The following is a 25,917-nucleotide window of genomic DNA, read 5'->3' on the forward strand; positions in this document are numbered from 1 at the left end:
CTTGTTGACTATGATGGCTACTCCATTTCTTCTAAGGGACTCTTGTTGACTATGATGGCTACTCCATTTCTTCTAAGGGATTCTTGCTCACAATAGTAGATACAATATAGTTACAGAAAAATCAATAAATAGAAAAGAAAACCTTGTAACAGATGGATAAATTAGATGGAAGTCAAATGTGGGCTACCTAATTTAGAACCCACTTAAACCATGTATTTCTCAGTTTCCCATCAAATTCCAAACCTTCTATGTTGAATAAATCAACTATAAAGGGGAAAAGAAAGTGGCTTTAAAACAACAACAAACCAAATTCAAATTCTTGTTTCTAAGGAGAAAGACTTGAAAGGCTCAGAGGGAATTTGGGGCATCAAGTAATTCATATAAAACACAATTTTGATGAGCTAAGTGTAAATGAATCAGAAACATATGGCTTACATTTCTTTTAAACATGGGTTTACAAATTAAGGGAAAAAGTGGTTGGTGAAACTCTTTCTGGTTTTGCCCAAACCCTAAATGTTCAAGAAACAGCTTGAGATGTTCCATGAACCCAAATGTGGTGATATTCAACCATTCCTGCTGTAAACTATTGTGCAAACTGACAGTTTTGATTTTTATGCCAAGCATGGGACTTTGTGAAGTCTTCTCTTTTTCAGAGGCATCCGTCCTATTTTCTTATGTAATTAGATGTTTTTGTTCAAGAAAACAGAATTCATGCACATACACATCTGATAATTAGGCCCTTGGTTCTCCATTAAGGACTAAATTTCAAATCTGGATTTATTTTCGTATATATTCAACCTACTTATTGATGTTTTGTTCACCTGAGGGATTACTTAGGTTGTTCAAAGAGTAGCATATATATCTCTGGAAACTGAATTTCTAAAGTACCTGTTCACAAATGAGTTAGAGTTCCTGGCCTTAAATATGGGCTGTGATAGGACTGCCACCTTGTCACTTTATGGTGCTCCCTTTGTGGTGAAGAGCAACACTGAATGAAGCCTGCTCCATTTGCAAGAGAATGGCATCCCCATTCTAAGCAAGTGTAAACCCACAGACCACCCCTGTGAATTATTTCTGTGCAACATGAAATTTAACTTCACAACTAGTGTCTCGTATTCTGATATCTTGGACCCGAAAAGCTAACATAGAAATCATCTCCTGTGGCCCATATCTGTCTTGCTTCAGTTTTTCCATCTCAAAATGTAAAATGTGGATAATTCTAGGACCTCCCTCAAACTCCCCTTGAAAGGATTAATCCTTTTAATTCTGTAAAAACTCCGCATGATGCCTGGCACGTACGTAGTAGGTACCCCAAACACGTTGGTAATTCTGATGCCCGTTGTTAACAAGTTCTACTCATCTCTCTTCTTTGTGTCTCACTGGTGGGAGAATAATAGAGAATAAGGATAATACACTTTTATGAGAAAAATGTCTCAATTTACGAGTCTATCTAGTTTTGCCAACTGACTGCAAATGACTACAAAGCATATGCTAATGTAAAGCGGCATCAAAGACGGTTTCTTCCTGGATATGCTAAAAAGCATGGGCACCCTCAATGGTGGCCAAAGAAAAAGAAATGTGAATGGCTTATAAAAATCACAAAAACAGCAGCCTCATTCCCATTCACCTCCCATAGCTTATGCCCCTGCCCTTTGCACCTGCCCCAGTGGTGACTCAACCGGGGCTCCACAGGAGCCAGGATGGGGCCGGGTCAAGACCCTCAGGGGACATCTCCTCGCCTTTTAATGAGAGCTGAAAATCCAGAAATTCAGCCTCTGCCTGCTGTAAGTCAACAAACTAGTAGTGTTGATGGCAATGATGAACGTGTACCCAGGAGCCAATCTTAGATGATCTGATTTTTTGGTCTACTGCCCTTGTTTCCAAGCTGATTGTTTATTGTTAGGTAGTTAGAATAGGGAAAAGGAGTCCAGAATGGCGGTGGCTAAAAGACAAGGAAGGGAAGGGCCCGCAAAAATAGAACAGAGCAAGGTCAAAGGAAGGTCTGAGGACCAGAGTGAGGAATTCAGGAAGAAGAGCGCTCCTGCCTAAGCCAAATTTGCATGGGGCAGGCCCAGGGGGAAGAAAAAAAAAACATATAAAAAGAGGAGCCAAAGGGCTCCCTCTCTCTCTCTCTCCCATGCCTGCATATGCTTTTTCTCTCTCTCTCTCCCCCACCCTCCACCACCCCGCACGCTGGCGCGCTCCTCCACTCGCTTCTCTTCTTCGAGGATGGATTTTCCTGCTATCTTCTAAATAAAATAGAGCTGTAACACTGATTTGTCTAAGAGCTATGACACGGTTTGTCCAAGACCCGAGAGCTGGGACACTCTGAGGGGACTTTAATGTCCGTCACTCCAAATCTTTGCTGTGACGAGACAAAGAACCGAGGAGCATACACTCCCCTGACATTAATGAAGATCATCAGAAGGGCGGGAGTGGGTAGGAGGAATGGAGTTTTCAAAACAATGATTTATGGTAGAAATTAGTTGTGTCATTTAGTCATCCGGTTAGTGGGTCCCCTATACCTTAGGGCAGCATTCAAGTTCACCTCTAAGTTTATTTCTCACTATTCCTTATTTGAGTCAAATAAATTTATTTCTCACTATTTCTTTTCACATGCTCTGGACTCTAAAATTAATTCCATTTTGTCATATCTTTAAAAATAGATTGTTATGTTATGATTTATACTTCTCACTGTAAATTAAATATTTCATAATACAGTCTCAAACTAACCAACAAATACACACATTAGGCTATACCTTTTGGTCTCTTTACCAACTGAGCTATCAGAAATGGCAACCCACTCCAGTACTCTTGCCTGGAAAATTCCATGGACTGAAGAGCCTGGTAGGCTATACAGGCCATGGGGTCGCAAAGAATAACTTTTGGTCTCTTTACCAACTGAGTTATCAGAAATGGCAACCCACTCCAGTACTCTTGCCTGGAAAATTCCATGGACTGAAGAGCCTGGTAGGCTATACAGGCCATGGGGTCGCAAAGAGTTGGACACAACTGAGTGACTTCACTTTTGGTCTCTGGCCACCCTCCTGACCCAGGGATCAAATCCGTAACTCCTGCATTGTAGGCGGCTTCTTTACTGTCTGAACCATCAGGGAAGCCCTCCCAAAAACCAACTCCTTGGGACTCCATGGACTGTAGCCCACCAGGCTCCTCTGTTCATGGGATTTCCCAGGCAAGAATACTGGAGTGGGTTGCTATTTCCTTCTCCAGGGAATCATCCCAACCCAGGGATCAAACCTGTGTCTCTCTCATTGGCAGGCAGAATCTTTACCACCGAGCCTCCTGGGGAGCCCTTTATACTTTTATTATAATGCAAATCGAATCTGAATCAAGTACTTATTTGTTGCTAAGTTACTTCAGTCATGTCTGACTCTTTGCGATCCTATGAACCATAGCTTGCCAGGCTCCTCTGTCCCTGGGATTCTCCAGGCAAGAATACTGGAGTGGGTTGCCATGCCCTCCTCCAGGGGATCTTCCTGAACCAGGGATTGAACCCACATCTCTTATGTCTCCTGCATTGGCAGGCAGGTTCTTTACCACGAGTGCTACTTGGAAAGTGCTTATTATACTGCAAATCAAGTCTGAATCAAGTACTTGTTTAAAATGCTTTGAAGTCCTCTCCATTGCTTTTCAGACAGTGCAAATTCTGATTTGCAAATCCCTCTGGTCTCTGATCTCTGGCTTCCCAAACTTTCATTCCCTATCTGTGTATACATGACCTCCCTCAGCAAGCCCAGTATGTTGTATACTTCATTGTGCCCGAGTCTTTGAATATGCTGGTTCTTCTGGTTGGACACTCCCCTGTTCTTCCGTCCATCTCCTTCTTCACCTTCAGATCTTCCATAGCTATAACTTCCTCTCTGAAACCATTTCTGGTAGTTCCCACATCACAGTATTTAATCATATATATTACAATTGCCGGTTTGACACCCCCAGAAGGCTCTAAGCTCCTTAAGGACAAAGACAGGGTTGTCTTGTTTATGACTGTAGCCCCATTGTGAATTAGTAAATGTTTACCAAATGAATTATAGCCCTTATTACACCTGGGCTTCTGCTCACTGCAAAGTTCCTTGAGGATAAATTTGTCTTTATTGTATTTTCTGTGTACCTTAGCTCTATCAATCTGGAGATGGTTAATTTTCCTCTTTCTTCTTTAATTTGGCCAAACAGCTTGAAAGGAATGAAGAAAATCTGGAGAAAGGGCTTTGGTCTTAGGAGGCAGGAAGGGTTTGGATCAGTTGTTGGATGTATGAGTTTGAGACTACAGAAGGGACGAGCAGATACTTGGGTAATAGGTGGGAGAGAATGATCTTGCCTTTAAGGTAAGGCCACTTAAATGAGAAGAAAGTGGGAAATACACTTTCAGTTTCCTTTAAAAAAAAATCTATTCTGAGATGCTTTATTTTGGAAGCCAAATTTTAAGTTTTGAAACTCCACACTGGCTTTTAAAGCTGCTTTGAAAACTCTTTTATCTCTAAAATCAGTTTGGATTTGAGTTGATTAAAGTTTTGTCCCTATTTTCTGCCCCTCGGCGCTGTGGAACAACACTGGTTTCTTATTCCTGATTCCAAGGCCCATGTGGTGGTTCAGAACATTCCTGGGCTGGGCAGGGCTAATCAGTCCAGGTGCTGTGGATTCCAACTGTCCAGCACCTGGTAAATCAAGTTTTTTTTTTTCCCCTGTAGCACTTTATGTATGGAATTAATTTCTCTTACAGTCAAGACACCCTGGTTGCTGTGCCATAGACGGACACATATACAAGTGCAGTAAGTAGAAATGGAAACTGATGAATTCCCTCTGTTGGGTGAACAGGTATGCACAGTAGGAATTAGGAGAACATTTTACCGCATCAGCCAGCATCTGCTGCTGGAGGAGAAGCTGCTGTTTCTGCTCCATGATCTGCCTCTGTAGAGTCTGTTTCTTTCCCATCAATTGCTGATTCAACAGTGATTGCTGGGAGTTCATGTAACCACTTCCAGTGTTTGGATTTGAGCAGGGGTTGGGACTTGGACTGGGGCCCGTGTTCTGGCCTACCACAGAGTGTTGATCCTGAAAAAGAGAAAGGGAAGGGGGCGGAAAGCTACTGTGAATTAAAAGAAAAAAAGTCACGCCGAGATCATAAGCTTAGATTCCAAACATTTTTCAGCTTGTTAAGATCAAACAAGGTTAATGGGTTGGAGATCAGAGAATCGCTTTTTAAATGTAGGAGAAATAATTGCATGTCACAGCAACCAAAGCAGCTGGGTTAATGACATTAAGGAACTGGAAATGCTCTCATATGACTCTGATGGTGGAACCTCCACATTCCAGAAGGTGTTTATGGAACCTCAAAGAAAATTATCGTAAAAACATACGGCAAACCTCTCAATTGCTCAGGAACAAACACATCATAAAGTAACAAGTTCCTCCTTTTCCCTAAAGTTAGCCCATATCATGGCTGATCCTGCAATAAAAATCATTTCAATTCATGTATTTAAATGTTGAATAACCATTTTGGACAGCAAGGGCCTAGCTTTCTGTGATAAGGAGCACCTGTGAGTTTCTATTTCACAAACACTGAAACTTGTTAGGGATTTCACCTTTCAGGGGTTTGTTTCCCTGGTGGCTCAGATGATAAAGAATCTGCCTGCAATGTAGGAGACCCAGGTTCAATCCCTGGGTTGGGAAGATCCCTGGAGGAAGGCATGGCAACCCTTTCCAGTATTCTTGCCTGGAGAATTTCCTGGATAGAGGAACCTGGAGGGTTAGTGTCCAGATTTGTTAATTTTCCTCCCTGATCAATAAGACAAGAACTACAGCACATTAAATTAAAAGAACACCACTGATAATTAGAAGTTATTGGTTAAAGACCCACAGTTGCATATTAAATAGTATTGGTGAACTGCCATTCTGATTTGAGGTATCTCAAAAGATTGACATCTTTTGGCATTGACAGGTCAAGACATTGCAGGGCAGAAAGCTAAACCCAGCCAGAGATTTTACTAATTCCTAATGGGGTGTGTGTGTATAGGATTGAGCTGTACACTGTTGGGGTTACAAGAAAACTAGAAAACATAGTCCTCATTTTGGAGAATTTACCAGGAAGAAATGACATGTTTACACATCAAATACAAGAAAATATAAACTCAAGTTTTAGATAAATGATACAAGTACTAAATCAAAGGGTCTGCCTTGCTCCAGAAACTCTGAGGCTACAGATCAGGTACCTACTCAGGCGATTCTAATGCTCATGGGTCCAGAGAATGCTCTTTGAGAAACACTAGATATATGGGAGCAGTAAAATCCAACTTTCATTCCCACCTGGATTGTGTGAGGTTACAAGAGATTAAAAAGATAAAGCAGCTCCCATGATGACTGATGAGTGGTAAGCAGTAGGTACTCCATGTGTGGACTTGCCTTCTCTTTCTTTAGTTATCTGTTGAGCTTAAAAAAGAAAAAAAAAAAAAAAGCCACCAGTCCAAAGCCTGGGTATGTATGTGGTCTTGCTTTAGTAATCCCTGGGGATACAGAGTTCACCAACTGCCTCAAAGGCAAAGGAATACAAAATAATTCTAAAATGACCACGCAGTAAGGTTTGTTACAGGCCAGTCACTGTGCTTAAGGGGCTTCCCAGGTGGCTCAGTGGTAAAGAATCTGCCTGCCAATGCAGGAGACCTGGGTTCGATCCCTGGGTCGGGAAGATCCCCTGGAGAAGGAAATGGTAACCCCCTCTGGTACTCTTGCCTGGGAAACCCCACAGTCAGAGGAGCCTGAGGGGTCACAGGAGAGCCAGACACGACTGAACATGAGCATGAGATACACTGTGCTGAGTGGCTTAGTGTATGGCTCAGCTGGCTCTATGACTCAGGTGATTTATTTCATTTCGTCCTCCTCACAGAACAATGAGCAAGAACTAGCATTTTCATCCTAATTTTGCAGATGAGAAATCTGCCTCTGAGAGATCACTTGGCTTTAAGTAGCTGAGGAATATTAAGCCAGGCCTGCCTGACTCCAGAAATCCAGTTCTCAATCACTGTACTGTCTCTTAGTTGAGTCAGGAAGAGATAGAGCTTCATACTCAGGGCCAAGCCATCTCTCTGTGTAGCAAATGTGTGTTGAGCATTCCTTTCAGGGGTGACTCTCAATCAGACACCTGGAAAGGGCATGTTTTGGGGAGAAAGGCAGAACTGGGGGGACTGGTGGTCCTCCTCACCCATTCATGAAAAATAATTAGAGTCAGCACTGAGGTAGGAAAGCTCTGACAAACCTAGACAGCATATTAAAAAATAGAGACATAGAAAAAGAAAAAAAAAAAACAAGAAAAAAAAAATAGAGACCTCACTTTGCCAACAAAGGTCTGTATAGTCAAAGTTATGGTCTTTCCAGTAGTCACGTATGGATGTGAGAGTTGGAACATAAAGAAGGCTGAGTGTCAAAGAACTGATGCTTTCAAATTGTGGTGCTGGAGAAAACTCTTGAGAGTCCTTTGGACAGCAAGGAGATCAAACCAGTCCATCCTAAAGGAAATCAACCTTGAATATTCACTGGAATGGCTGATGCTGAAGCTGAAGCTCTAATACTTTGGCCACGTCATGTGAAGAGCCAACTCACTGGAAAAGACCCTGATGCTGGGAAGGATTGAGGGTGGGAGGAGAAGAGGGCAACAAAGGCTGATATGGTTGGATGGCATCACCGACTCAATGGGCAAGTATTTGAGCAAATTCCAGGAGATGGCAAAGAACCGGGAAGCCTGAGATGCTGCAGTCCATGGGGTCACAAGGAATCAGACATGACTGACTAGACAACAACTGAGGCAGGAACATCCTCTGAGCAGCTTAAAGGAACGGAACTGTTCCTAACACATCTGTGCCCAATGTTCAGTCAGAGCTCTCAGCCTTAAATCGATTATGACTCTTGGGAAAGATGGTTCTGCAAGCCACCAAGACTCTCCCTTGGAGTGTGCATCTCTTATGTGGATTAGGGGTTCAGTTTAGGGTCCTGCTACTTTGCTCTTTGCTGTGCTGTTTTTATCATCCAATTTGATAGAGCAATCAGTATACATTTACTAGGTACTCTGTCTTAATTTCCTTGTATAAAATGAAGGTAATTTTATTTATGACCTAAGATTAAGCTGGATGAAATTTAGAACAGTTCTAGGCACTAGATGAATTGTAGCAATTACTATTTTTCTTATTTCCCTATTGCTGTATTTGTGTAGAGCAGAGATATTTTGGAAACTGCTGCTTTTGTGAAGGAGCTTGTGCTGTATGCACACTTGGACTGCATGTGTGCTGTGTTCAGCGCCCATCATTTTATAAACACCGAGAGGCTCGTGCTCTGCAAGTGGCCACAGTCCCCACTGCTCCTTATTTTATTACTTGCACACTTTCCCCCTCATTTCTATTAGTTATCTGGCCCACGTGCGCATTTGAAGTTAAGATCTCTGGCTTTATATTTTAAAGAAGACATACAGATGGCCAACAGGCACATGGAAAGATGCTCACCATCCCTCATTATTAGAGAAATCAAAACTAGACTGTGGTATCACCTCACACCAGGCAGAAAGACCAACATCAAAAAATCTACTAACAATAAATGGGAGAGGATTTGGAGAAAAGGGAATCTTCCTGTTGATGGGAATGTACACTGGTGCAGCCCCTGTGGAGGACAGTTCCTAAAAAAGCTAAAGATAGAGTTACCAGTGATCTGGAAGAGATGAAAATTCTATTTTGATGGGTGATTTTTAATAATTTTATTTAGCAAATATGATTTAGTATCTATTGAGATTCAGGTACTATGCTAAATGCAAACTGTACAAAGAAGAATGACCTAATTTATTGTGTATTGATTGGAAGTTAATTTTTTACAACTCCATGAAATTAAAGGGAAATTAATATAATTAAATAACTGTTGGCTGTATTGGTAAGTGGAATGTGAAAGCAATTAAGAGAACTGATTGTTGTTGATTTCAGCATTATACTCCAAGAAAACTGTTTTGGCAGAAACGTTAAATTTAAAAAAATAATTGGAAAAGATACATGCACCCCAATATTCATAGTGGCCCTATTTACAATAGCCACGACATGGAAATAGCCTCCATGTCCACCAACACTTACATGGATAAAGAAGATGTGGTATATAAGCATGCACGTGTGCTATGTAACTTCAGTTGTGTCCAACTCTTTGTGACACTATGGACTGTAGCCCATCAGATTCCCCTGTCCATGGGATTCTCCAGGCAGCAATACTCAGGTGGGTTGTCATACCCTCCTCCAAGGTATCTTTCTGACTCAGGGACCAAACTGGCATCTCCTGTGGCTCCTGCATTGCAGGTGGATTCTTTCCTGCTGAGCCACCTGGGAAACCCATGTGTGCCTATATGTATACACACACACACACACACACACACACACACACACACACTGGAATATTACTCAGCCATAAAAAAGATAAAATTATGCCATTTACAGCAACATGGATAGACCTAGAGATTATCATACTAAGTGAAGTAAATCAGACAAATATATGATACACTTATATGTGGAATCTAAAAAAATGATACAAATGAACTTATTTACAAAACAGAAACACATTCTCAGACATAGAAAAAAAAAACCATAGTTACCAAAGGGGACAGGAGTATGGAGAAAGGGATAAATTAGAAATTCGGGATTAGCAGATACTACTATACATAAAATAGATAAACAACAAGGTCCTACTATAGCACAGGAAACTATAATCAATATCTTATAATGAATTACAATGGTTTCTATAATACTTTCTATAATATTGAATATATATATAAATATGTGTGTGTGTGTGTGTGTCTGTGTGTTAGTTGCTCAGTTGTGTCTCTTTTCGACCACCATGGACTATAGTCTGCCAGACTATTCTGTCCATGGAATTCTCCAGGCAAGAATATTGGAGTGGGTTGCCATTCCCTTCTCCAGGGGGTCTTCCTGACCTAGGGACCGAACCTGCAGGCAGATTCTTTACCATCTGAGCCACTAGGGAAGCCCATATGTGTGTATATGGGTTTATATGTATATATGAACTGAATCACTTTGCTGTACACCGCAAACACAACATTGTAAATCAACCACAGTTCAATTAGAAAAGGATCTCTGGGGACTTCCCTGGTGACCTGGTGGTTAAGACGCCGCAGTCCCAATGCAGGGAGCATCGATGAACTATCTCATGTGATGCACAGCGTGGCCAAAAAAGAAAAGGAATCTCTGCGGCTTACATTTTATCTGGGAATCTATGATACATGCACCACAAGCACCACATATATACTGAAATTTACTGCAGTAGAAAGCAATGTATAATAATCTGCATTGGGTGGCATGACACTAGTGCCTGAGGATTAAAGTCCAGATCTCCTTATGCCCAGTCTTGTCACCTGCGCATCCATCCATCCATCCATTAATGAATTTGATAAATTTTACTGAGTATCTCCTATGTGCTAGGCAGTCTTCTATGTTCTGAAGACTAAGAACATATTTAGGAGGAAAACAAAGAGAAAGAAAAGTGGTGGACCGAATGCTTGATGTTGGCAGAAGTGGTGAACACCATCAACATAATTTCCAGTGAAATCTGGAAAACCACCCTCTGCAAAGATTTATAAAAGCTCTGCATGCCAAGAAAATGTAACTCTGTTCCTTCCTCTCTCTAATCAAACAGATGGACTATGCCAAATTTAGTCTCATTCCTTTACAATACTAAAAGATACAAAAATAAGGACAGGCTCTCTTTTGGAGTTTTGTAGATTTTTAAATCTTGTAGTTTGTAGGCCATGGGCCTTACCATGTATTCTACCACACACGTTCTTTCTGCTCATGATGGAAGGAATATTCGGCTGCCGCTACATTTTTTTGCCCGTATGTTAGCTATGAAACACAAAACACCTCCTTACACAGGCTTGCTGTCATTGTCAAGATGTTGTGCAAACTTTAATACATAAAATATTTTGAAAGAAAAATATGCTCCCATCCATTGGCTTTGATTTCCATACTCAGCCTCACTCTTTGCCTTACACTCAGCCCATGAAGAACTTGACTTAATAGAAACCACCTGTTTCTCCTTCAACACTCATTTTCTCCTCAAAAGCTTGAAGACCGTGGTAAAAGGGCACAATCTCAGCCTGTATGTGACAGTGTGTGTGTGTGTGTGTGTGACTGTGAATGAATTAAGCTATTTCTATTAATGTATCTTTCATATGCTAGAAAACTTATTTCCTAGAGACTAGTGCAAATTATGAACTTGAATGATCTTTCATTTTGTGTGGGTTTTTTTTTTCTGTTTTTCCAATAAATTACGGTGTTTGATGCTAACATACAAAACAGGCATCTGATCCTATCCTCCTGGGATTTAATATAAATTTACATTTAATATGCACTTATAGTTTTCCACATCTGATTGTGTGTGTATGTACGTCTGTGATATGTATTTAAGATTTTGAATTTCTTTTACAGCACCGGCTCAGCCATTGAGTTACAGTTGTACGCCAAGTACTTAAACATGGTTAAAGATTCTGAATTTTCATTTCAGCCCTGCGCAGGACTGCTAGACCTGTATCTTTTTAATAAAATTCTGCCAATAATCAAGCTATATCTTCAGAATTATTATCTTCCTCTACTCTTATTCATTCAACAGATATTTGTTGAACATCTATGGTGCCTCATGCCTTTTTCAGGCCTTGGGGATCAAAAACCACTCAGCTGGTTGAAAAACCCTGAAGTTTGTCTATGCTTCCAAGTTTTCCAACTGGACTATGGATGGGAAATTTATCTTCCAGAATGGTCTCGAGGATGTTAGGAGATCATGTACATGATCAAACCTTTTAGCTGGATAAATCAAAACATGCTCCCAAGTGAGTGGCAGTGTGTAAGGTTGATTAATGTTTATAGGAAACTGGATACATATTTTAATGTATGGAAAATATGGTAAATGAATACTTTCCAAATGTGTTACTTTATTGACTTCAGATCTTGTCCATGGATCAGCATGGGAAGCACTAACTAGACAAGATCACAAACTGCGTCAATGAAATCTGGCAGAAGATTAAGGAAACACCTGAACTCTTCTAAATGAGAACCTCTTTTCCTTAGAGGACAAATTACCTGTCCTTATTATCACCTAAGGACTTCCCTGGTGGCTCATTGGTAAAGAATCTGCCTGCAATGCAGGAGATGCAGGAGACTTGGGTTTGATCTCTGGGTTGGAAAGACCCTCTGGAGAAGGGCATGGCAACCCACTCCAGTATTCTTACCTGGAGTAGCCCATGGACAGAGGAGCCTGGAGGGCTGTAGTCCATAGGGTCGCAAAGAGTGAGACACGACTGAAGTGACTGAGCATGCATGCATGCCTTATCACCTGTTTCCCTTTAAACATTTTCAAGTCCTTTTGAAAAAAATGTCCAAATTAAAAATTAGAAGCAAACCCCACTATTTTAGTCCTAACAGCTAATTCACCAATACCCTCTTCTTTACAATTTTCAGGCATAAAATAAAGAGTATGTATGAAGGAAACCCCGCAAACCTCAGTAACAAACACGAGTATAGACCTGGCCCCAAGTCTGACTTTGATAAAATGGCTCTGTAAGTCATGGTCAATATGTGAGCGATCTTTTTTAAGATCTTTTTAAAAAATGTTAGCTAATAAAAATGCCAGTATTTCCTCTTTCATTTGAAAGGCATGCAGGGGTTCTGTGAAGCAGGATTGATTTCAGCAAAAGGTAGGATGGGTCCAGTTAGACATGTCCTAAAGCAGCAAACAAAAATATCCTTGGTTGTATTGAAGTACGTTGAAAAATTAAGACTCATTGAATTCGGTCAGCTTTACTGTTAAAGCAGTTTTGTGGGCTGAACAGTGACATAATAAGTTTCACAAAGCAAGAAGTTATCAGACAACCATTGTTCTCTTAATATTAAAAAAAAACAAACTAATAATTTGGGCATCTGGGTAAAATGAGCTCTCTGTTTCTCTTGACTTATTCTGGAAGGGGAGTATATAATGGTTTTTTTTCCCCACAAAAATGAAGTAATGTAAGTTACTTAGGATCCAAGAGAGTGTTTTGGCATGGAATGACTGCCCTTTCTTTTTCTTGGCTCCTAGAGCAAAGCATCTGCAATTTGCAAAACAAATTCAAGATAAAGTACCCAGCTGGGCAAGTCTGTACAGTAGGTCTAACAAACTGGTTTGCTGTTTCAATCAATCTTTCTTTTTCCCTCCCTTGTCTCTTCCCCTCTTCTTCTTTCCCTGTCTCCGTGAACTAACAGCTCAACTGTTCCTCCAGGCTATTCATCTTCTGAGCTATCTGCTTATGAAGCCATTTATTTATCTCTATGCCTGAGAAACAAGCTGCCTTAACTGGTTCAGATTCCTGACAAGACCGCGGGCCCACTTAAGATATTTATTTGGGGTATGGAGGGTGAGGTGGCTGTGAGTGGCTAAAATAAATGAAAAGTTATTGTTTGACACAACAAGAACAGTGACAATGATAAGAGAACGAAGATCAGGAAGTCTTCCAGGAAACAACCTTTAAACAGAAAGACTGGAGGGATAGAACACTGCTGTCTTTGGGTTTCCAATCATTTATTTCAAGGGTTGTTAAACTATGACATGATCAGTTGAATCCAACTCGCTACCTTTTTTGGTAAATAAAATTTTATTGGAACATAGCCATACACATTCATTTATATATTGTCTGCAGCTGGTTCCATGCTGTGACACAGTTGAATAGTTCTGACAGAGGCCTTATGACCCACAAGCCTAAAATATTTGCTATCTGGGCCTCTGTGGAAAACAATGTGCTGACCTTCGCTCTATTTGGCTGTACTATCCAAGTCATGCTAAGTATTTTGGTCTTTTACATTAAACTGATAAAATGCCTTAGAGAAAAGTACCCAGCAATTTTGGTAGGAACTGGCAAGTTGGGAATTAAGAAATATCTATCATGAGGTCACCAACTCATAGCATCACTGACTCAATGGACATGACTTTGAGCAAACTCCAGGAGATGGTGAAGGAGGGGAAGCCTGGCATGTTTCAGTCCACGGGGTCGGAAAGAGTCGGACACAACTTAGCAAGTGAATGAGAACAACAACAATCACGAGATCGGTTTACAATAGCGCTCCACTCCAGCCACCACTGCCAAGTAGTGGAAACTGAAAAGCAACAACCAACTGCATTTTACAGTTGAAGATAATGTCCAGAAAGGTTAAGGAAATTGACTTATAACAAAGTTACAAAACCCAATGAAAAGATGAAAAACCATATCCAAATCCAGGGAAATACATTAAAGAGAAATGAATGGAATAAAGTCTATATGCTTGAGAGAATGATAGCTTGTCGGATACAACTAGCTCGCTGGGGGCTGGGGGATGGGTCGGGAGATATATGCAAACACAGAAGGATGTGTTTTGATTAATGTTTTTCTTTATCCTTTGAACTCTGAACAGTAACTGCTTTTCTCTTCTATTTGATAGGGCATTTTTCTTTGCTTTGCTCAGAACCTTCTCCTCTACCCCGCAGGGAAACCCTGATCCCATGTTTACAATCTGTTTGGTTCAAATGATTAGAATGAGTTTGTGGTCACTGTAGAGTTCATTCTTCAGATGTTACCTAATTTTCAAGTCACCCGAACACTGTGTCTATTCTTAGCCTCTGGGGTGGACATTTACTTTGGGTTGGCACAGAAGAACAGTTCCATGAGGGAGGAAGCAGCATTCAGGTGGGAGCGTGGCCAGGAACAAAACGTCAGCGGGTCAGGATGGAGTGGGAAGTGTTTGGTAACTCAGGGGAAGAAATGAGAACGTTTTCTTAAAAGAGAAACTCTTCGACTTCAGAAGGGCTCTTTGTGGCAGACCTGAAATGTCTGCTCTGTAACAGCTTTTCGCTTGCTCCCCCTAGAGCAGTGGTTTCAAACTTCTCTTTGGATAACAGTGTCTGTTGAGGATTTTACAAAGCTGTGGATTCGGTCTCTACGGCCCTCCCATCAAGTACACACACAGCCAACAATTTCGTTTATAATTTCAGGGTGCTTACAAATCTTTAAAACATTCACAGACCATCCAGAGACCTCAGGTTGAGCACTCCACCTCCCATCCCTCAAAGGTTGGTGTTTAGGAAAGAAGAGAACTGATTTCCCCCTTGGATACACTCTCTATACTGCAAGTCTGGGTTAAAACCATTCATGGATCCTCCCTGCCTTCGGAATCAACCCTAACTCCCCCAGATAGTAGAGAATTAAGGCCTTCTATGATCTGGCCTCTGTACGTTTCCTCCCATTTCATCTCTCAACATGCCCTTTATTTACTTTACACCATAGTGATATTAAACCACTCGAAATCCTCCAGTATCCCAGACCTCTCTCTCCTCTCCACAATTTTCTACGTGCTTACATCGTTTCTGCCTGAGAGACTCTTCCCATGTCCTTCCCTACCAAGTAAACACTCATTCATTCCAGACTCAGCTCAGATGTCGTTCTTCAGGGAATCTTCTGTGACTCCCCAAGGCTGTGCAGTGACCGCTCCTGTGCTCCCCTAACCGCTGGTACTGGTCTATTAGGTAGCATTTCTCACCCTGTATCCCAATCACTTGTTTGCTTATATCTATCTCCTGTTACAAATGCTTAGAATTATAAATGTCCATCACGATATTCCCAGGGTACAGCGGACTCTATGCATGTTTTTTTTTTATAAATAAATACATGAAAAAATGAAGCCGTGGCAAGTAGCAAATGAGGACAGAACTTGCTGTTAGGCAAATGGGATGAAAATGCTGGCTCTTTTCAAAGGCCACTGGAAAGCCAGTGTAGAAGAGAAGGTAAAGGTGGAGTGAAGCTATTAAATCCAGTGTTGCTTTAATGGGTGTGCCGCCTGAGACGGGCCCAGGGCATAAAGGATGTGTTAGGAAGGAAAAGAGCTAGTGGTGAGTGATGATGGAGGTTTTGATGATGATGATGATGATGATGACAATGACAATTACTGCCTGTCTGTGTTGTTAGGCTGGAGGAAGGCTCATTGTAAAATACAATTTCTACTGACAGTTACCAGATTTGAAAGCTATATGCCAGGGCATGCATTGCAGGCGTGACATTTATTACCTCTTTAATTTCCACACTAATTCCATTTAAATTATGATTCCAACTTTAAAGAGGAGGAGACAGGCTAAGAAATTTGATTATTTTTTCAACACGTATGCCTTGAAAATGCAAAATACTTTGAAGGCTTACTAAAACAAGGTAAAAGGCAAAAATTAAAAAAAAAAAATCCCTCTGTTCTAAAAGCAGTTTGCGTGGGTAGGTAGCAATGGTGAAACAGTCATTCTGGGATCAAACAAAACTAGGTTGAAATCCCAATTCCATTTTTTCCCAAAGTTGTATGTGGGTTCTAATACCTCAAAAGGTGGTGGTTAAGAACAAATGACATAAAGTAAATGAAGGGCTTCATATAGTAGCAGATGTGCAGTAGACTTGGAATAAATATTAATATTTCCTCAAGCCAATTTGATATTTACTGAATATGAATACAAATATAAACATAGTCACACAACAAGGCATAGATCTAAATAACATACAATTTCTGATTGTCAGATAGTGAGGAGAGTGTGCTCTTTGTAATAATATCAGCAATAAACCAGCAAGCATTAATCATCCAGTGGAGAAGGAAATGGAAACCCACTCCAGTTTTCTTGCCTGGGGAATCCCATGGACAGTGTAACCTGGTGGGTTGCAGTTCATAGGGTTGCAAAGAGTTGGACACTACTTAGAGACTGAACAATAACAATAATCATCCAGAGATGTGCTCAGTGAGTAGAATTTAGCAACAGCTAAGGATTATCACCACTGCCTCCACCAACTAAAACAAGACTAAGAACTTGTGTTTGAGCATACTTTTATTCTTTGTTGAGTTTATTCTATAAATTGTGTCATATTAATCCCCCTTTCTTCTTTCTTTGTATAATGGATAACTACATTAAGCTTATAATGCCTGTTTATAAAAACATTTTTTTCAAGGCAACATATGTTAGGAACCAGTTTTATAACCCTAAGGTCTTCCCCGCTGACTCACACAGTGAAGAACCCTCCGGCAGTGCAGGAGACTGGGGTTCGATCCCTGGGCCAGGGAGATCCCCTGGGGGAGGACATGGCAACCCACTCCAGTGTTCCCGCCTGGAGAATCCCATGGACAGAGGAGCCTGGTGGGCTGCAGCCCATGGGGGTGCAAAGATTTGGACGTGACTTAGCAACTAATACATATTCCCTAAACTTGTGCCATTCCTCTAGAAATGTTTTGGAAAGTATTATGGTTTTGAATGGGATGTGTTATCAGCATTTTCTGTTATTATTAAAAGTTAAGGTAATCCAGTAAAAAATAGTAATGGAGAATAAAGAAGGGGTAACACCACAGTTCAAAAGGAGCAAAAAAATCTCTTTTAAAGGGATGGTTTTTAAATAAAAATGATGTCCAAATTATATATGAAACAAATCTGGAATTTTTAAGATTTCCAAAGATGGCTTCTATACCTTGAAAAAATATATAAGATTTTTTCCTTTGGAAATAGAACAAAAATCAACATGGAATTTTGGCCCTAGAATTTCAAGTTAATAAAAATTTTATAAACTACTTTTAGCTTTTTGTATCTTTAGGTTGGAGAGATGAGAAACCTAAGAAAATTCTCACACATCTCATGTGATATCTTATGGCAAAAATACTATAATGATGAAAAATGCTGCTTTTGTAGCCGGAATGCCTGGGTTGAAATGTTTCCTCCATAACTTACTAATTGTTCTTGGGCAAGTTATAAAAGCCTCTATGTCTCAATTCTTAACTATTAAGGGGTAACTAATTAATAACCCCTTCCTCATATGATTGCCATGTTGGCTTAAATTAGATTATGTAGGTAAAACACGTCTCTGGGTCAGAGCAGGTATTCAAGAAAAGTTAGCACCTATTTGCACTATTGTTTTCTTTGACCATTTTAACTTCTTACACATTATAACATTCTTTCATTGATTCTTGTACTAATTTGTTTCCTGAGACCTGTGAACCTTGTTAATTTCAGAGTCCTCTCTTCTTACCTCCCTAGGCTTTACTTTCTCCAACTTTAAGAGAAGGAAGTTAGGTTAAAATCTCAAAATTCCTTTCTAGGGCTAGGATAGTTGGAATTCCATTTGTATTGAAATCAAGGTGACAATAAATACCCCTGTGATGAAATAATTTGATTCCTTTTTTCTTTTGAGTCTGGAATGCAATCTAACAACAGGACGTGGGGTGGTTTTGTGTATAGTGAACAAACACAAGATTGATCCAGGTGGGAGTGGGGAGTGAGGCATCAGACAGGTTATCTTCTTTTTTTTTTTTTTTTTTTTAAATATTATTTTATTAGTTGGAGGCCAATCACTTTACAACATTTCAGTGGGTTTTGTCATACATTGACATGAATCAGCCATATAGTTACACGTATTCCCCATCCCGATGGTTATCTTCTTAAGTGACTGAGGGAAATGAATTGAGCTTGGAGACAGAAATGTTGAAAGATATATTAAACCGAATAATGAACCTGTTCATATGTCTCTGTGTGGAAGATACAACCATATAGACACAACCATATAGCAAGTAGAACCATATATATACAGCTTTGTTAATAATATCTGTCTTTACTGAACTGATTCTGTAAAGGAATCTGTATTTTTCCTTGATTCTGTAAAATATATCTACAAAATATATTGCTAGAGGTAATTTTCGCGATTTGAATATCCATTCTGCACTAGAATATATGAAGTGTATTGACCTGCAAAGTAGCATACAAATTCTGATGTGTCTCCTCTTATGGAAAAGGAGAGAACCTCTTAGTTATTGCAGGTTGTCTGCTGTTGTTTAGTCACTAACTTGTCTCCAACTTTTTTGCGACCCCATGGACTGTAGCCCGTCAGGCTCCTCCATCCATGGGAATTTCTCAGGCAAGAATACTGGGGTGGGTTGCCATCTCCTTCTCCAGGGAATCTTCCTGACCCAGGGACTGAGCTTGCATCTCCTGCATTGGCAGATGGATTCTTTACCACTGTTCTGCCAGGGAAGCCATGCAGGTTGTCTGACAGACATAGAAATTTAAATGCAATGATATGGGATGGGGAATACATTTAAATCCATGGCTGATTCATGTCAATGTATGACAAAAACCACTACAATACTGTAAAGTAATTAGCCTCCAACTAATAAAAATAAATGAAAAAAAAATAAATGCAATGATACAGTACAGTGACTATTGCCATTGTTCTCAAACATGTCCATCTATTCTAATGTGACATGATTAGCTATTTTTGAATGTATTATTAAAATGACCACAAAGGGCATTAAAAAAGGAGCCATCTGCTCTCTGTTAAATGTAGCCCTGAAGTCTCCCTTGGATTAGTGAAGCAAGCCACTAAATACTTCAGTGGGACTTCAAAAAGCTGAGTTCTCCCTAATAATCACTATGGGATGAACTTCAAAAGCTTAGAGGTTTCACTTGGATCAGTTCCAAGAAAATCAAGTTATTTACCAAATCTTATTTATGCAAACTATACAAACACATTTTGATCTGCAGAGTACTAAAATAATGTTTTAGGAAAATGATAACCTTAAATGGAAAGTCTACCACATAGGAATGGGAAAGGTCAACTTTCTTTGGTCTGATTATCTTGTCTGTCTACATTGGTCAAATCAGATGTACACCTATTACCAGATCTGCTATCACTGTGTGACTCTGAATCTAGAAAAACACCTAAAATTTGACTAATTATGTTGAGAAATAAAATAAAGGGTATCTAACACACACACAGTATTTTAGCTTCTCCGTTTTGTTGTTTGGAATTACAAGGTGGCATAGATTAAATTATTTTTAGATGTCAACCACTTTTTAAGACATTTTTTCATCTACAAAAATTTCTAGTTACAAATTTGGGCTCACAAGCTGACTCTTCATATTAATTCATTTGAGTAGAGAATTCAGACAAAGGTATTAGAGAATTCAGACAAAGTCACATAGGTAACTGGGGTAACTGGTGTTGCTTGAGTCTCAAATATATTTTGTGTTTATTTTATAGACTATAAAACTTATTTACTTACATGTTTATTTTCTCTTACTACACTATTATTATTTTAAGAATATGGACTGTTTTATTCATCTATGCATCCCCACTAGCATACATAAGCCTGGCATAACATAGATACTCAGTATATATTTGTATAAATAATAAATAATCACCTGAAAATCAGACTTCATTTATAACATGATTTGTAGTTATTTAGGTTTTATTAGAAAGTAACATGGCTATCACAAACTTCAGTGAAAGGCAAATATCAGTATCAAGTATACAAAATACTTTGCCCAAGAATATTTCTTATTATTTGTCAGTTCAAGACACTATAAAATCTTCTTATGATTAAAATTGTGAACTTTAATTCAGCATATACAGGGTTATCTGAACTTTTAACCTTTTTTCTCAGCAATCTGGGTATGTTGATTGTGGATTCTGTTATATAACTGGAAACAGATCCTTGATTGGAACATAACTGTCCAGTGATTTTTCAACTGGGTAAACATTTGTGGCTTATGTTCCTAACTGCTGATCAGAAGAGAATGTAGGAAGGGAGACTGATACATTATACAGTTTCCAATGTTTACACTTTTTTGTGTTTTCCAGATCCATGTGGTACTTTCTAAAAAGATATACATCTGGGCCTGCAACAGCTCTTCAACTCCTGGCTGGATCCAAATAACAGTTCATTTAGTATCTATCTGAGCATTTCTGAATATTTAAATCAAACTGTGACTACATTTGAACCAATTGGATTCCTTTTATAATTTGAAAATATTGCTATCTAGCCATCCACATAAGACAAAATAAACACAGAAATAATTTTAAAAATTTCTAGTTTGTCCATAAACTTAACAGAACTTGGGCCAAATATGTGAAATGCCACAACACTGAATATCATGGAAAGTTAAAATCAGTCAACTATTTTTTTGGCTTATGTATCTCCAAATAATTGGTTTGCAAAAGTTATGGTGGTCCAGATGTTAAAAAACACGCCTGCAAAGCAGGAAACCTGAGTTTGATCGCTGGGTTGGGCAGATACCCTGGAGAAGGGAATGGCAACCCATTCCAGTATTTGTGTCTGAAGAATTCCATGGACAGAGAAGCCTGGCGGGCTACAGTCCATGGGGGTCTCAGAGTTGGACACAACCGAGCCACTCACACTTTCATAGTTTTTACCCTTTAGAATCATTCAAGTAGTTTTTTCTGGCCTATGTGTTACCAAAAAATTGGCTTACAAAAGTTATTTAAATTAACTAAATCAACCAGTTGTTTTGGTATAAGCTGCAGCTTGATTATCTTATCTAAAGACTTAATTTACCTGAAAGATTTTTAGTTGAAATTTATCACATTGATCTAATTCTTGCCAGGTCTTGACTTCAGACCTTGTAGACACAGTTGTGTTGACAGCATTTTAAAAAGTTGATTTTTTTTTTTTTAAAGATATTGGGCAAGCATTAGTATTCCACTTTAGAAAGGTAATTAAATTAATAAATATTTTGAGGGTTAAGTAAGTTTAAAATATTTTGAGTTCTTTAGTAACAAAGTAATGCTATTATTATTATTATTATTTTGGTCATGCCACATGGCTTGTGAAATCTTAGTTCCCGACCAGGGATCGAACCTGGGTCCTGGCATTGAAAGCTCTGAGTCCTAATCACTGGACACCCAGGGAATTTCCCAAACACTGTTAAATATAATATTAATATAGCTATCCAGATCATATGATAGGAGGGACAAGTCAGTTCCTTTAAAATAAATACCTATCACTTAACACTAAGATGATCATTCTCTTGTATCTCTGTCCTTCTGCATCCCAATGCTGCAACTTTTCCTTGGCCTTTCAAAACTCTGAATATATTTCTCACACATTTTCTTTACCTTAATCATTTTTTTTTGGCAGCTGGATTCATGGTTTTGTCCCAGGAAATATGACATTCATTCATATACTGTGCTATAGATTTCCATACCAAGAAGGTACTAATCTTTGGATTTCCTCTGGTCCTTGGTCATAAAAGAAAGTGGGATGGTCACTGCTTTTAGAGGAAAAGCAATAAATCTGGATAATACAGCTTATTTTAGTAACTTGATTGTATTTATTACTTATAAAAGAATAAAGAGAGGCTATTGGTATGTAGTGAATAGCTTTTAGTCAAATTTAACATCAGCGAAACTAACTTGTGTACTTAACTACTGCATTGGTCATTAGAGGGTAGAAGAAAACAACATGGGCATTGATATATATAGTCCCTTCAGTTCTTAGGGAAGCCATGAAAAGTATGGTAATTTACTTGTAAGCATCTGTTATAGTAAAAGAAGGCAGTAGTGTTTCTATTTAAATGCAAAGAATAATTCACACTGTTGTATAGAGAGTGATTTATTTTGATACGTACTTTCTCCCCCCCAGGATTTTAAGCTAGTTACTAGAAATATTGCCCAAGGACATCTGTTCAAGGATCTACCTTACAAAATGGTCAAGTATTCCTTACCATTTATATCTCTGGTCAAGGATGAAAACACAGTCAGGCCTACCAAGATTTATAAAGCATGTCTTATTGAAAGATATTCCTTAGTGGGCTGCAGTTCCATGAACTGAATCAAGAATGATTTGTAGCTTTGAGGATAATCCACTTGCTGCAAATTATAATATGTCTTAAATGAACAAATCAGTTACAATTATCGTTATCATTGTGAACCTCCTGATTTCGGTCTCAGTTTAGGATATTTTCCCATCGTAACTTCAACACATAAATACTGTGGTCAGAGAAAATTTACATTCTATATCTTTAATTACATGTGGATACTTATATAAACATAGAGGCAAGACTATGAAAATTGAAGTGTTTACAGGTTATGTATATTGTGACTATTCTGGCAAGCAAGCTGGATTTCTATTTAGAGATTTAAATGAAAAACTGGTTTTCCTGTCTGGGAGGATTAAAACAAATCAACTGGGAGATACAGGGGCTGATGAGCTGGCCTTTCCCAGGCCCCTTCCTACCTTTATACACGGGGGGCACTCTGGAAGAGGCAGGGCCTTGGGTGCCACAGGGTCCTCACGGATGTCAGTGCAACATCCACAGTTTCCTGAGGACTAGGGAGAAACATAGGACGCCAACAGAGGCCATATTTTAGGTTGCTGGAGTTCTAAAGAGCCCCTACCCGACTTCCCTGACTACCCTGTAGATGAGTTAAGGGAATGGAGAGCAAAAAGGAGAGAAGAAGGAACTTCCTCGGCGGCCAAGTGGGTCAGAATCTGCCTTTCACTGCAGGAGATGTGGGTTCGATCCCTGGTCGGGGAACTGAGATCTCACAGGCATTGGGGCCACTGGGCGCATCTGTCACAACTAGAGGGCATGTGTCGCAACTAAGGCCTCAGGCAGCCAAAATTAACTAATTAATTATTTTTTTAAAAGGAGAGCAGAATGGGGACACATGATACTCCGAACCAAATACTTACATATTATGAAAACCAGAAGAAAAGTTGCTTCATGTAGTCATCACAAAGCTACAGCAAGCTTTTCTGTCAGCGAGTAGTTATGGCTAGGGATTAGTAGTCATAATCTGAGAATGTCACCAACAGTTTTAGTTACTCTATATCTTTTATTTTTTTTTTGTTTTTTTATTTTATTTTATTTTTTCAGTGGGTTTTGTCATACATTGATATGAATCAGCCATAGAGTTACACGTATTCCCCATCCCGATTATTCTATATCTTTTAGTACTTTCACATAGGTGTATATTTATAAAGTAATTTCATGATAATGATGCAATGATGGTTATAAGAGTTTTAAAGTCTTTTAAGGTCACATTAACCTTAAAGAATAACTTCTCACATTTAAAAATAGTTTTTTTCTTCCTGTAAAATGTTCCATTGATCTTCTATAGCAAAAAAATAAAGATTCAAAAATAGTTATGCAAAAGTCTATAAACCAAGTAGACAATGACAGAATAAGTGCGATTTTTTTTTTCCTTAGTCTTTAGGAAAATGCCAATACATCCTTCAGCCTTTCACACGATTTGGTGCTTAAGCACTTGTTTTGCAGGACACAACTGAACATTTTATTTATCGAAGGCAAGAGAAATGGTAACACAACTTAAAATTTTAATTTCTGAACATCTGTGTTGCCAAACAGGTGTGCATGTATGTGGTTGGGGGAGAGTCTTTATACCGTTACATTTTTAAAATCTACTTCTATCTACTTTTATTATAAAATTTCTCTGTTCTTTGTTTGCTAAAATTTCATATACTATAATTCAGCGTAGCCAAATTCTTGGATATCTGCTCTCTATTTTGGGAATGGAGGAACACTTGGTAAACAGCATGTCCAGAGCCTCTTCTCAAAGCACCACTAGCAGGCACTGTTAGAGCATTTTCATTCAAGTTTATTCTGTTCGGGCAAAAAGGGAACAGCGACTTACATCCACTGAGGATCAGTGAACACAATCGCATAGCAACAGACACCAAAACAGTCCCTCATTACAAGCCTTGTCCAACAATCAAGTCTTTAACAAGAACAAAGGTTGACAGTGATTAATCATTAAGCGGTTCCTTGTTCCTTGATGCACGTGTTCTCAGCAGCCTCCCTGCAGAGGCAGTCTGGCATATTTCCTGTCTCTGTGCTCCACTGTGCCATGTCTGAAGGGACGCCTAGGCAGCCGTCTCACTATTTTAATTTCAAATGCTCCAAACATCTACAGAGTTTCTATGTGCACATGTCTTGACTTTTATTCCAAGCCTGGCAGACTCTGAATGGGTATAGGGAGTGAGAATATAATAAGCCATTAACTCCACATCTGCTTACTAGATTATGTTCAAAGATGGTAGGAGAAATTGATTAAACACTGCTTTCTGGAATAAACCTTCGAAATCTGTTTGTTTCCTTAAGCAACACAATGACAAGTTGATATAATTTAGTTGTGCAGTGAACATAACTTCACTACTGTTTCTACATAAGAATAACTTCTATGTTGACAAAGCACCATATTTTGAAAAGCAGTAAAAATATTTTCAGAATTCCTCCTTCAAAAGACTCTGTTTCACAAGGCAACGGAGTTGTAATGTTAACTAACACCATTACCATTTTACTCAGCTGTGCTTTTTAGTTATTTGACTAGATACTACTTATCTGTCTTAGTTGGTCATGCAATAGTATATTCATCTTAATAGATGACTTGGAGGTTCTATTTTTTTCTTGTTCACCATGTAAATATCACTAACAGGAACCACGTTGCCTATGAACTAGGAGGGCAGATGAAGAGGAAAGAGTAGCTATGAGACAGCTTCTAGGAGGCAAGGGGCAAGGGCTAATGCAAGTAACAACAAAATTACCATGGGAAGTCAGTTATAAAAACAAATACATTTTATTCCCCAATAACAAGCATCACATCTAACAAAATTCAAAATGAAGTAACCCTGAGGATTCTCTGTACTTATTAACTCCACTTTTCCAACAGGTCAAAATTAAGTAATAGCAGGTCTCCTATAGTTCAAGTAGAAGATTTTAACTAGTATGTCTACCATATAAAAGCTAAAGTACGAAATCCAATCACAAAATATAAAATATGCAATTCTTCTGATGTACTCAGTGTTTTAGAATACAGCTGAGTTAATTAATAATTTCTTTAAGCTGAGTTATACTCACTAAAGAGGATGACAATGACATTCTACAAACAAAAAGGCCATCTTATTATTGGTAATTAAGCTCTTCACACAAATGTATGTGACAGGGATGACATAATGGTCGTTGACTCATGTTAAGATCAAAAGCAGCCTGTTAGGAAACCCCAATCAGAAAATGAACATCTTTTGACTGGAGCCTCCTGGGATC

The 25,917-nt window shown here is 39.1% G+C and overlaps 1 protein-coding gene across 1 annotated transcript in view; it reads right to left on the minus strand.

Annotated features, from left to right (window-relative positions):
* The window catches only part of MAML2 (mastermind like transcriptional coactivator 2), a 394,914-nt gene that overhangs the window by 16,760 nt on the left and 352,237 nt on the right, over positions 1-25,917 (minus strand). Inside the window, exon 3 of the mRNA XM_065944337.1 lies at positions 4,867-5,070. Coding sequence (XP_065800409.1) covers positions 4,867-5,070 — 204 coding nt within the window. The remainder of the gene's footprint in view (positions 1-4,866; positions 5,071-25,917) is intronic.

The sequence above is a fragment of the Muntiacus reevesi genome, chromosome 9 (assembly GCF_963930625.1).
Source record: "Muntiacus reevesi chromosome 9, mMunRee1.1, whole genome shotgun sequence".
Lineage (NCBI taxonomy): Eukaryota > Metazoa > Chordata > Mammalia > Artiodactyla > Cervidae > Muntiacus > Muntiacus reevesi.